The sequence below is a fragment of the Lepisma saccharinum genome, chromosome 7 (assembly GCF_977018435.1).
Source record: "Lepisma saccharinum chromosome 7, izLepSacc3.1, whole genome shotgun sequence".
NCBI lineage: Eukaryota > Metazoa > Arthropoda > Insecta > Zygentoma > Lepismatidae > Lepisma > Lepisma saccharinum.
Genome location: NC_139235.1, coordinates 55,211,288 through 55,225,251, shown reverse-complemented (window position 1 = coordinate 55,225,251; position 13,964 = coordinate 55,211,288). Strand labels below are relative to the sequence as shown.

General features: G+C 37.7%; 1 protein-coding gene across 1 annotated transcript in view; it reads left to right on the top strand.

The window, feature by feature from the left end:
* Positions 1-8,375, top strand: part of LOC145990229 (glycolipid transfer protein A-like) — a 39,641-nt gene extending 31,266 nt beyond the window's left edge. The window contains exon 5 of the mRNA XM_083125902.1: positions 6,272-8,375. Coding sequence (XP_082982028.1) covers positions 6,272-6,454 — 183 coding nt within the window. The 3' untranslated portion in view covers positions 6,455-8,375. The remainder of the gene's footprint in view (positions 1-6,271) is intronic.
* Positions 8,376-13,964: the final 5,589 nt, after the last annotated feature.

Below are 13,964 nucleotides of genomic sequence, written 5' to 3'. Positions count from 1 at the left end.
TGTCATCTGTGCTTTAATTTCACAAACATTATGAGCACAACATCAAAGAATGATTTTCTGATAATTTCCAATCTCCAAAAGATGATTAAGATTTCTTGCTCTTATTCAACCAGCATAAGTCCTTGCCCTTCCATGATAATCTTCCTGTGGGTTACTTGAAACAACAAATAAACTTCTTACCTCCAGAAGAATGAATCTATCCCAAGACACTCAAGAGATACCTGAGATTCCTAGAGTAGCATCCCTAGAAGTAATCCACAAGATTCACCCGTCACCAGGAGATTTGACACAACTTTCAAGTGCACAGCCTTCATGCAATGAAAAATCCAAATAAACTTGGCACATTTGCATACTTATTGGTGACGTGGTGCAACGCACACAAAATACTTGGAAAAAGAGTGATTTCGCCAATGAACTGTAGTGATCACCAGTTAATAAAACAATTACACATGATTGAATCGCTTCAACAAGATCGCGACACATTCATGTGACATTTAGGCGTACATCTTTAAATGTCCCCCACACAATACAAATCCAAAGAAACTAAATTCATTTTGAACTGACGCCTTTTCCCTATCAAAACTGCTATTCTGTTTAAGTCTATACAATGACGACTTTTCTTTTTCATGTTCGAAAAAAAAGAAGACAAAAGCAGAAACTCATTGTTGAAAGGCTACATTTATGTATACTGGTTGCCAGGGCTGGCGTTAGTCATTTGTCATTTTGACACCCTAGGTGTTGGCGGGATATGCCGCTCCCTTTCAAACAAATCCCCCCCCCCCTTCCGGTCATTACGCAGCAACGGTAAATTTGAAAATCAATATATTCCTAAGTAAAACATCAAACTATAAAATGAATAATGAGACTTGTTACGCTATTTCAATACTATTAAGGGCAAAAAATGTGACACTAATTGTATATTTTCATTATGTTTTATGAAAACTCTCTCTCTCTCTTAAACATACGTAACAAGTAATTGGAAAGAAATGAAGCCTTGACTTTATATGTTTACCGTTGTAGGTCTATGATATATGATTCAATTTTTAAATGAATTACATGTAATATTCCCAGATCTCCCACGTGTGTGATCTAAGGTCTGAATGAATTCTTTCCTGCGTTGTCCCCGCATAAGGCAGCTCTGGGGTTCATTAATGGGTACCTGGGAGCAACCCTGAGAGGTAAAGGCAGCCGGAGAGTGGTGCTGATCACATCACCTCCAAAATGGCCGAGATCGAGAATCTGCATGATCCTACCCCCACATCCTCTAGATTTGCCTTCATGACATGGTGCTAGATGCACAGCGAACTTTACCTTTACCTTTGCATATATTATTATTTTTTGTGTAATTCTATCTTGCATAAAATGGAAGCAAGCGCATTTCAGACATGACTGACCGAAGATAGTATTTTTATTAGCCTTAATTTCCAAAAAAAAACTTTGTTTGCCACTTGGCACGGTTACCAACAAAGTTAATAAATTCGAAGTTCTACACTCGCATTAGGTGCAAAACCGTGACATTTATCAGTTTAAGGTCTCCTTTGGTGTAATTGTTTCATTATAGCCGAAGGCACTTTTAGTTCATCTTTAAATTCAGTAGCCTTCATGTGTTAACATTCCAGCAAGTTTTCTACACTTTTCAGTCAAATGATCAGATGGCATGGCTTTATGATCATAAAAGAAATTGAAAAATTCACTATGATGTATAACCTCGTCTTGATCGAGATCCTACATGTAACCCTTTGCATCCCGAGCATCTCGATCGAGATCCTCTAGCATGCTCGTAGTTTTACGTTATAATGTCGCTATTTTTGGCTATTTTCTTCTTTTACATTATTGTTAACACACATATTAAACAATTATGACTTTTGCACATCTTGGTGTTGAACAAAAAAGGCGGGAAAATGGCAGCTTTTTTTGTGTGGCTTCCTCACAAAGGAAAGAGAATTCCGACAAACAAAGGCTGGATTTGTTAGCAATTTTTTTCTTCCACCACTGGAAACTAGACGGTACCCAAGGTCACAAGGAATTTTTCCCGTACTACCCCCGGGGGGGGGGTGGGGGGGGAAGAGGGGTTGAGGAAAACTGCTCTAGTACAAAGAAAAGTTCGAAAGCAAGCCGAAAACAGGTCTTCGTTGCCAAGCACATGTTTTTCAAGTTGCTGCAATGTGATCTGCATTATCTAAAAATATAAAGGTGCGGCAGATGCAAGAAAAGGGAAGATTTCACATGCTTTCTTCACCCCTTTCCTGGCTATCGTTCTAGCAACATCCCGTAGCTCAGCGGTGGTGGTTTCGTGCGTGCATCAGTTGGCTTTTTTTGTTTGTTATACAACCTCATCAATTAGTTTTTGAGTGTTTGAGTTTGTGGGAACGAGCTCTTCAAGTGCCATTAGTGCTAATGGTGCCTGCAGTGTTTCCAAAAGGCTTATAGTCGACCATGGCTTCTCCGAGTTGGAAGACAAACAACTTGACATACCCTCTGACATATCATCAGAATCTGATTCTGATGATATGTTACAAAGACGTGACACACGTTACCCCTCCTCTCCTGTATCTCCTGTCTCCTGTCAACTGGTAACTATGCATTTTGTTGAAATTCGAGACTTGAGTCAGTGGCGCACAGACATGTCGTTTTGGGGGTACAAGTCGTGTTCTATTGATCATATGATAATAGTGCAATTATTTTCTTGTTCCTAACACTCCAGCGATTATTTCCATGTGTATTGTTACAATGTCTTGTACTTTTTGTCGGGGTGGGGTGGGTTGGGGGGGGGGAAGGGGGAAACCCCATTTTTTCTTCAAAAATTTGGAATTTTCAGTTTCCTCCCCCCCCCTTTCCATATATACGCCGAATGTGCATAAATTTTATATAGTCCGAATCTGTGGTTCATTCCGAGTAAAGCGATATATCATTTGTTTGTCTAGGGCAATTAGCATTTTTATAAAACTCTGCATTTTGCTGAAAATCGGCTCGGGCAGCAAGAGGGTTACATGCGAAAGAGGCTCGGGTGGCTAAAGGTTAAGCTGCTCAAATCTTTCTCTTAGAGCTAAAATAATCATCTAGGACCTGGTAATAAAAATCAACTTTGTACAGTTTTTGTGGATGTTCAACAGTTTCATCACACTGAACTGATTCTTCTTTCGATTTCGGCCTGTACAGTGTTGCCTATCTTTGGATCATCTATATCTAAACTCAATGACAGTTCTTTCTCATCAACCGGGAATCACAGGTCGCTGCCCCCCGATGCCTCCATGAGTGGAGGGAGGGAGACCCTGCCAGGTTGCCAAGTGGCGTCCAAGAAACTTTGAAATTTTTCATCACTCCTGTTTTTTTTCAAAGCGCTGATATGTTTGCGAGAAATCATCTAACACATCGTAGATTAATGTTTTGAAGACATTTGCTCATTACATTACGTGGAGTAAAAAGTCATACTGGATAACTAGTGAGCAAAGGAATGTAACACCACACAACTGGTTTTCAATACACTGAGCCTCATGTGCAACCATTCGGACAGTTTTATTGCCAATTATTTGAAGGAGCGCATCATAGACCTCTCCCACTTGATATCTCAACGGAGTTAAAGCATCAAATCTGCTTTCCCACCTTGTGGCACTCAGTGGTTTTAAAGTGAGACTACTGATATGTTCCTTCAAAACGGTCAGTTGGCATATACCGTATTGGCCCGAATATAAGCCGTCCCCACATATAAGCCACACCCTAAAATTTAAAGGACTGTGTTTGTAGATTCCTTCCAGGTAGCACCATGAAAGAAACTAGCACCTCTGGGGATGACACCATATTGAATACCTTACCATAGAGCTGAAACAACGGATACAGCAATAAATTTGTATATCATACAGGTCCTTTAATTCACTTGGCATTATACAGTAATGAAATACGTTTGCACACTGATAAAATACACCAAAGCCCACATCCGATAGGCTAGCTGAAAAATGTCCTTCCCGCTGCCGCGAGCCGACATGCACCGTGCCGCTGTGTTAGAATATCAGTCTCAGAATTCCGCATTCTTGCAAGAAGCTCCCAGTGGGAGTAATATAAAAACAAATGAGGAGCGGAAAGCAATACTATATACAATCTTCAACAGAGTGAAAAAAAAAGATGATACCTGATTATAAGCCGAGGGAAGGAAAGAAAATGCCGGTAACCATTTACCGGCAGATTCAGAGAAATATAATTATGTAGGTATATTTTACAGTATCATTATTTAAAAATTAAGGTTACTATTGTGTGCTATAACTACTTCAAAGGTAGCTTTCTGTTAACTACCGACACAGTACTTATTAGGCAACAAAATTTGTCTATTCACTGCCATCACTATTGTCACTACTGACTTCACTTCCGGTACTCACTCCATCACTCTCATTGCTTTCCTCCCACAATTCGTCACTCGCTACCATCCAGTGCATTCGACAAACAGCATCTTTTGAAACATTTGAAGAATGCTGACAGTTTTTACAATGTCCAGTTAGAAGCAGGAATGCTATTGTTTGTTTTATGTGGATTAGCATCCACTTCTCATATAAGTTTTACTTTCTCTTCAAGCTTGAATTTTTTCCTCTTTCTGTTCTCCGTGGCCAACCATGAAAATGTTCACTGAAGGAACCGCTGTTTTGTTTTTATTATCAAACATGGCAAATGTCAGTTATCGGCATCTTTTTAATGTGTGTACTTCTGTATTGCAATTACGTACCAATACGTCTCATGTTGAGAACAACTGTGGCAAATCTTTCTCCTCTGATTTAATATTGCCTCTCCTTGCCTTCTCTGTGACACTACCGCACCACACTCACCTTTCTCGCCACCAAGCCTGCCTATTCTGTTTCATATTTGAAACTCCCCTTGTGTTTTTGTAACAAGAAATGTGTACTTTGTGAAATTGTAGCTTGATTACGTACACATCAACTGTATTTTATGAAAATTACTACGAATAACACCAAATTACATATAAATGCATTACGTACAATTAAGGTTTAATTAACACGTTTTTAAATTATATTATGCCAGGATCTACAAAAGAGAATTATGGAGACTGAGTTATGTATAAAAGAGTCTCAACTGTATACCTGCAACTGTTTTGTTACTGTAATGTTTTTCTGACGTATAAACAAATGCAGCATGAACCTGTCATTTATAGATCTGTTTTTTTCAAACATTCCAAAGCACCATACACCAACTCTTCCATTTCTATATTTTGTCATTTTGTGCTGGTGCTGCATTCTCACAAAAAAATAAAAACGAGCTTTGACTTGTACCCCAACCATCGTAACAGTTGGGCTGAAAAGTTCGTAGGCTGACTCATAGATGGCGTTACTAGAATTAAATCCATGTGATTTTTACTTAGTACTAACCGTCAAAAGATACGTGTATAAATTTCACAGCTGCCGGATAATTAGTTCGTGAGATATAGCATTGTGAGTGAAGCAGCTTTTGTTATTGTGAAAAAATGGATAAAAAAGAATTTCGTGTGTTAATAAAGCATTGCTTTTTGGCGAAAAAAAATACTGTTGAAGCCAAGGCTTGGCTTGATAAACATTATTCGGACTCTGCACCAGGAAAATCAACCGTTGAGAAATGGTTTGCTAAATTTAAACGAGGCGAAATGAGCATCGAAGACGATGCACGCAGTGGATGCCCCAAAGAGGCTGTTACCGACGAAAACATAAAAAAAGTCTACAAAATAATTTTAAATGATCGTAAAGTGAAGTTGATCGAGATAGCTGAGACTTTAAAAATATTAAAGGAACGTGTTGGACATATTGTGCATGAATATTTGAACATGCGAAAGCTGTGTGTAAAATGGGTGCCGCGCGTGCTCACAATCGACAATGCACCGTGTCACAAATCAATGAAAACGATGGCAAAATTATATGAATTAGACTACGAATTGCTTCCCCATCCACCATATTCTCCAGATCTGGCCCCCAGTGACTTTTTCCTGTTTGCAGACCTTAAAAGAATGCTCGCTGGAAAGAAATTTAGCACTGATGAAGAGGTAATCGCCGAAACTGAGGCCTTTTTTAAGGCTAAAGAGAAATCGTACTATAAAAATGGCATCGAAAAATTGTATGACCGCTATAATCGTCGTATCGCCCTCGAAGGCAACTATATTGAATAATAAAATCGAATTTTGTCAAAAAAATATTTTTTACTATGTTAGCCTACGAACTTTTCAGCCCAACTGTTATATTGAAATAAAGTAGCATTTACAGTAGTAAGTTGCAATTACAAAAGTTTTGTATTCTTTACATAGTTCCTCTGTCGGATGTGCCCAGGACGTGAGGCTTGGTACTACAGTATGGCACTTGGCCATAAGAATAAGGAAGATATGGTGGTGGCGCACATGAAGACATTCCTCCCTGGCTTGGAAAACAATGTTCAAGTCATTGTTGAACTTTATAAAACCAACAATCTGGAATCGGATGCCATAGTTTGAATCTCAGCCTTATCACCCTTGCAGTGATATCTGACAACCAGGGTTGTTAAAGGTCCAGGAATTTTATATAAATTCAATTCTGGTTCAGGAGAAAAATTAAGCAAGTGTAAATGGGTTCTGGAATGTAATAACCTTTTTATCTGTAAAGTATCTCAATTTGACCCAGGAAACTTGTTTTGGGATCAATTTAAATACTGTCCAGGAACCTTTTAGCTGTATCAATTTAATTATGGTCCAGGAACATTTTTTCTGGATCAGTTTTAATAGTGTCCAAGTTCCATATTGAAATGAAACAATATGCAACTTGGACTGAATTCAAATTGTGCGAGAAAAAAGGTTCCGATTCTTTTACGGAACCCAATAGAACCCATTAGGATGGATGGGTTTCTGTATCTTTAACAATCCCAGGCTTCTTAAAGATCCGGGAATATAAATAAATTCAATTCCCATCTGGGAGAGAAAATCAGCAAGTGAAAATGGGTTTTGGCCCATAAAGAACTTTATTATGTTTAATTTATTTCGACTCGGTCCAGGAACCTTTTTTCCGGATCAATTTAAATACAGTCCAGGAACCTTTTCTCAATTCAACAAAATGCAATTTGGACTGAATTTAAATTGTGCGAGGAAAAAAGGTTCCAGTCCTGCAGTGGAACCCAATAGAATTTATGGGTTCCTGGACCTTTAAAAACTGTGCTGACAACTATCTGCAAATGGTGATGACGACACTCTCTCTCTCTGTGAACATGCTGGTAGTGCCTTTTGCCTAGATGAAAACCAAAGATAATTAAAATAAGAGACGTTGCTCTATATTATCTTCCAGTATTTGCTTCAAGCAGGTATGAAGATATTTACTCAGTACAAACTAACATATTGGTGCTGATGGTTGTGCTAAAAAAATATGTTTATTGTTATTGACAGTTATAAATATATAACAGAAATATTTATCATTCCTTTTCTTAGTTTTCAATATGCATATATTGAAGGTTATTATCGTGATATGTGGTGCACAATAAAAATAAAAGGGGTAATGCAATGTAACTGCCTTTAGTGGTGATATCATTCAGGCAGTTTGCTGAAGTTTGTAGAATTTATTATTATTATTTTAAATAAATTGTAATCATTGTTTTTGTCAAGCAACATTTGCACATATTTGGAACGTGAGTCTGTGTGATTGGTTACCCAGTTATTGACAGTGTTAACATTTTGCTGTAGAACGTGGACTTTCTGTCAACAGATTAAATTGGTTTTTGGACCTTTTTGAAATAGTTTGCAACACTGTAGAATCATCTCTGGGCTCAATTGTAAACTATGTAAAAAAAGCCATTTGTTTTTTCTAGGTGGATTTAACGGTGTTTACAGGATTTGTATGTTACTGTCATGTATGGACCTAATTATAAACCACATAGCAAGAACAAAACATACCTTAGCAGAATTGAGAAGCTTCTTTATTTTTCTTACATTTTGTGTAAAAGGATAACGTAAAGCAACAGCTGCAAAGCATATACAAGCAATGCAGTTTCTACTGCTCATGAAACATGAACACCAAAGCCATCTTCTAGAGATGGACTGATGAAATTTTAATGAGATCTGATAAAGCACCAGTACAAAATTTACAGATACCAGTAACTAATATTAAATGGCAAATATTCCATAATTAGGTGACTTCATTGCGTTTTGCCTTAGGTAAAGAACTACATGTTCAGAACATGAAGAGGTTTTCTCGGAATATCAACGAACTGATTTTCCGATAGGCTTCCGATCTTCCGAGAGCTAACGTCACTCTCATCTTCAGGAATTGAAGTGGAGATGTGTCAGTTAAAGGTTATGTGTGTTTTTTCTGGGAGGGGTCTGTTGTAAGTGGCAGACCAATTAGGTGCCGTCTCTCTGACATCCACGCTCCCAGTCCACTATCGCTAACCAGGCTGGGTCCAGTTTGAGTCTCGTATCCCTGTTGAGGTTTTTACTTTTCTTCATGGAACTCGAACTGAAATTTCAACTGGATCCAGCCTGGTTAGCGATAGTGGACTGGGAGCATGGATGTCGGAGAGACGGCACCTTATTGGGTCTGCTAACTACACCAGACCCCTCCCAGAACAAACACACATAATCTTACCCTGACACATCTCTGCACTTCAATCCCTGAAGATGATAGTGATGTTAGGTCTCTAAAGCACGGAAGCCTATCCAGAAATCAGCTGGTTGATATCCCGAGAAAACTTCTTCAACATTCACCCCCCAGGAAAGCTTCTAGAATTATTTTACGTGTTCAGAAATTTAATTCTCAAAACTAACATTCAGAACGTTGTGCTCAACTCCAGGGTGTTATTGAAATGTTAGATTTGTATTAACTGTAACTTTTTTACTTATATATTGATATGCATATTGATCGATACTGATAGATTACTGAGTAATGTGTCCCATCCATAATATTGGCATTATCCAATTAAGTAGAAGAGCAATGCAAAATAACAAGCTCTGTTCACTCATGGGTAATTAGGGTATTTTAAGGTGACCCACTCAAGAGCTGCTCTTGTAAAGAGTGTGACATAGAAATGGGCTTTTTCAAATGCAACAAAACTAATACTACATTTTTCTTTTAAATACAATCCTTAAACATTGCAATTGCAAAATATGCACAGTCACGTTCATATTTGCAAAATATGCACAGACATGTTCATATTTTGAAAATTTTGTCCCACAGGTAACCACCATTTCATCGTTGACACTCCAACCATGCCACGTTCCAGCATCTGAAACCTATCGGTTTCTGCTTCAATGCACTTTTCATAGCTTCAAAGTTCTTCGCCCACATTCTGATTTCATTGGCTGATAGAATAAGATCATGTCTCCCAAGATTAAAATAACATCGATATTCTCATCTCATAGAGGCCATTTTTATAAAACACACTCACAACTGCAGCACATTGAGCTCTGCTCCAGCGATCCATGTCTGAAAATGGCATACATTTCTGATGCAAATGGCAATCAATAAGTGTTACCAACACCATTACAGAAACTCTCCCAAAACAAAAAGACCCATTTTTATGCCACACCCTGTATATTACATGTTAATAATGCGAGAGTGCAGCAAGTGTATTTATGTGTATTAATATGTTTTGTTTTAAAAACAGCAAAGCTGAAAAAAATGATTGTAAAATTGAATATTTACTAAGTTTTATGAAAATGCTGGGACTTAAGAGCTTGGCATTGCAATCTGATGTAGGCAGCAAGTTGGTGATAATTGGAATTTCTCACTTCCAACTGAAATTTAATGCATGTTACGGTACACCTGGAATGGTCACAGAGATCTAACTTTGTGTAAATTGTGGTAAGGCCAGAGGTTTTAACATGGTAGCTCAGTCCTGGATTAGATCTCTGGTTCAGTTACAATTTATTACATCAAATTAATGCGTTGTGGAAAGAGTACGCACTAGAGTACTGCATGGGACCCCTTTTGCTTGATCATACTCGTTCGAGTCTCCCGCACGAGTGTATAGAATCAAATATCATTTCAATGTGACAATAATTGTAGAAATATATGTAAAAATCCCCCCTGGTAGTTTCAGCCCATAATCATCTATTTCATTTTCATATATCGCTATGTATTTGTAAGATCGACTAAAACGTACATTTTAACTTGAAGATGATGACTATGTTCACTTAAGTTTCAATTTCACTGAAAATTTTTCATTTTCTTTCACTTCACAATCCATATTTTAAGGCCGACTGCTGCAGACAAATTATGGATATTCATGAACTACTGGGCTTCGAGCATATGCCGATCGTTTTTCCTGTTTGAGCATTATTTGCTTGAGCGAAGAAGCTCTCAATTTCGTATGCTATCTAAAGTCATCCGTGTGAACTATTAGATGCTCGAGCAAAAAAGCCATTGATAACACACTATTGAATTTATAGAAACATAAAGAAATTTAAGAATTGAACAGAACTAACTTTGATCGTTGGCATGAAAGGCTGTATGTAGCAACCCTTCAGTTAGTTGTACTCAGAATAATTTGATTCTAGTTAAAATGTTTGATTTAGACAATTCATTGCAGTAATCATTGCTGCTAATCAAATTGGAAGTGATTTCCTGTGTCCTTGAAACTTATCTGTAACCTATTAATGTAGATCAGTTGTCTGTAAATTGATGTTATCATAGATGTGGTAATTTAAGATGCCATCAGCATGTAGACATTGAAAGTATTGGGCTTTCAAAATTAATAGGTTCCTAATAAGCAGCATGTGATGCAGAAAATTATTAGCTTCAACCATCTTGCTAATTTGGGGTAGTTTCAGAATTTCATTTCTTCAGAATATACAAGTATATTTTCAGTACATAATCATAAAGGGTCTCCCAACAAGAATGCTAGATTTAATAACGTGAAAAAATATTTTATGTTCATGAAATGGTATATTTCCACATCATTACAAAGGATACATGTTGCCAGTTAAGTATGAAAAACAATATTTGTCATATGACTTGCTCTGCATGTAGTCACTCTATCGATGAAATTACTGATGACGACTTGCTCCTCAATTTCGCTGATGACACGTCGAATTTCCTCCTTGAGTTCTGGTAGGGTTGGGGGATAGTTTTCATAAACCTGTGATTTCACATATCCCAAAGGAAGAAGTTGCAGGGTGTCAGGTCACATGACATTGCTGGCCAGTTATGGCCACCGTTGCACGAAAGGACTAAGCCTGGAAATTTGTTGTGCAGCAAGGCAATTGTCTTGTGGGAGGTTTGGCAGGTGGTGCCAAGCCAACACCAAGAAGGCAGGAAATAAAAGACAATAGTATTTAAATTTATAAGAACAGTGCTGCCAACCCAAGAAAAACAAGACAATGACACAATTCAAATCCGGTGTTCTTGTTGGGACACCCTTTATATGCATATACAGGATGTTCCAAAAGTGCAGAATGGGCCGAATAAAACCGAAATGCATGCGGTTATTGAAATTGTATATGCGTACATATAGTTTGAGGATGGGGGGAAACCTACCGAACTGCTTTTGAAATATGGTCGCCATCTTGGATCGAGACCACTTTTTTAAATGGGAACCTAGGCATGTGACACATGAAATTACACTGGAAAAAGCTCACAAACACGATGGTAGCATTCATTTTTGCAAAACTTTATTTATGTTTATGCTACAGGGTGTTAAAGAAGTGTTTTCAATGGTTTCTCTCATTGTTGCAGGATGTTAGAGACAGTGATCAGAACGCTACATTTTAAAAGTAGCTTCGCTACAGTTGCAGCTACTCTTCCAAAATGTAGCTTCGCTACAGCTACAGCTACATTTTCCAAGAAGTAGCTTGCTACGCTACTCCTGTTCGCTACTTCTTGCGCTACTTCTGCATAAAAAAAAGAAAACAACCATATGGGTATTAAATAAATCCCCTTCTACTGGTAAATAGATTCTGTTATTTATTATCATGATTTATTTATTATCATGATTCCAGTCATTCGATAATGTTGATAGCAATGTTACTTCTGTTACTTATTTTTACTATAGTTTTTGAGAATACCATACCTATGCAAGTGACATATCAATTCAAATTTGATATATGGATATTGCAATTAGGGTGTTACCCAAATTAATTATTACAACTATACACAAATAAAATTTGGTAGGATTACGTATTTATATTCACATTAACATATTTTCCTTGAGAATAAATATTTCATTTTTATAGACTGATATAAAGCCAGCATTTTGAATGAAAAGTACCTGGAGCCCTTCGACTACAGAAGGGTCCCAGGATCGATACCCAGTGGAGGCACATAGTGGTTAGGATCTTGTCTCGATCAGCTTATCTATGCATAAAATGGACTCAAATACAAAAACTAGGAAAGAAGCCAAGCTGGGAGGATGAGATCCTCCTGCTCCTCCATTCCCCACACTGCTCATCATTCATCATTCTTCCTCGTTCTCACAATTAGCCGAAAGTGGCAGAAAGCTACTATAGATAAGAGAATAATTAAGTAAACCATTCATCCTCATTGTCATGATTGAGAGAAGTGGAAGATTAGATGAGGAGGTATGCAGAAGAGGACAAATGGTTGGTGGACTATATCAAAGCATTCGAAGATTAATATGAAACATTGATGTACCTATGAAATTCAAGAAGGTAGTATACAACACATACTATGTGCCAATAATTACGTATGGAGCAGAGGCTTGGACAATGACAGAGAGAGACAAAGTAAAGATGCAGGCAGTGGAGATTAAATTTTTAAGGAGTCTTTTGAGGAAGACTACAAAGGGATAGAATAAGAAATAAGGAGATACGACAGACAGTGGGTGTAGTGAAGCTTCAGGACAGATAGATCAGGCACAGATGAGATGGTTCGGACACATGAAGAGGATGGATGCAGAAAAGACTACCAGTAAGAGCTTAAAATGCACAAGGAGTGGGAATAAGGCCAAGGGGGGAGACCAAGATGTCGGTGGAAAGAGCAGATAGTGGAGAGTGTTAGGAGAAGAGGACAAGATTGGAACACCTTGAAAAGAGGGGAGTGGTGAAAGACCAGGAAAAAATGGAGAGGCTTTACTTTTATGCCGACCCAGCCAGAGGCAGGAAACAGCGAAGGATGATGATGTCATGATTAGCAAAAGTTACAGAAAAGTGACGCAAAAGGAGGAGAAATACATACATTTAAAAACTATGTATATTAACTAAAGGAAATTGTCGTTTCTGCAGGAAAGTCAATGACTCGTACATTCTTTTTGCAATATGATGAAATTATTGAGAAAACTGTCGTGTAAACCTGAGTGTTCTAAACGTATTGTAATTTTAAAATTTGTGAACAAATACTATCGCGAAAATAATTGTAATTCCAGAAACTCAATCATTCTTGTAACAATAATTCCTTGCTGGTGAGATCCTATATACTGACGATGATCAATGCTGTTAACGTACTGAGCCATTTATTGCTGGCACTATTCCCTTGTCAGTGGAAAATCCATCGCTCGTTTTTGCACTGCAAGTTCTGTCTTACACAGCAATTAATTACATTTTGGTGTCTCTTACACCATGAATATCCACAGGATTTGTTCCGGGGGTGACGCAAACGAGGCATTTTTTTCGAGCTGCTAGCATGAATGTATTCATATATGTCAGTCAGTTATCTGGATATCTGAATTATTCAGATACTAATTAAATAAATTACGCAGATATATATATAATCTACAATCTAGATAATTGTATCTCCATGTAATAGACTGTCTTCATGAACCTCCTGCAAAATTAAGGGTTATTGTCGATTTTATATGATGCTGTTGCCACATTCAAAATTCACCTCAAAATGCTGAGAAAAAATGTAGCTGTAGCGAAATTTTCGCTACAACTACAGGAATTTTGTAGCTTCGCTACCACTACAACTACAATTTTCTAAATGTAGCGTCGCTACAGCTACAGCTACAAATTTTGTAGCTAGCTACAGTAGCGACGCTACAAGTAGCTCGCTACTTCTGACCACTGGTTAGAGGATATGCTCATTGTGTCC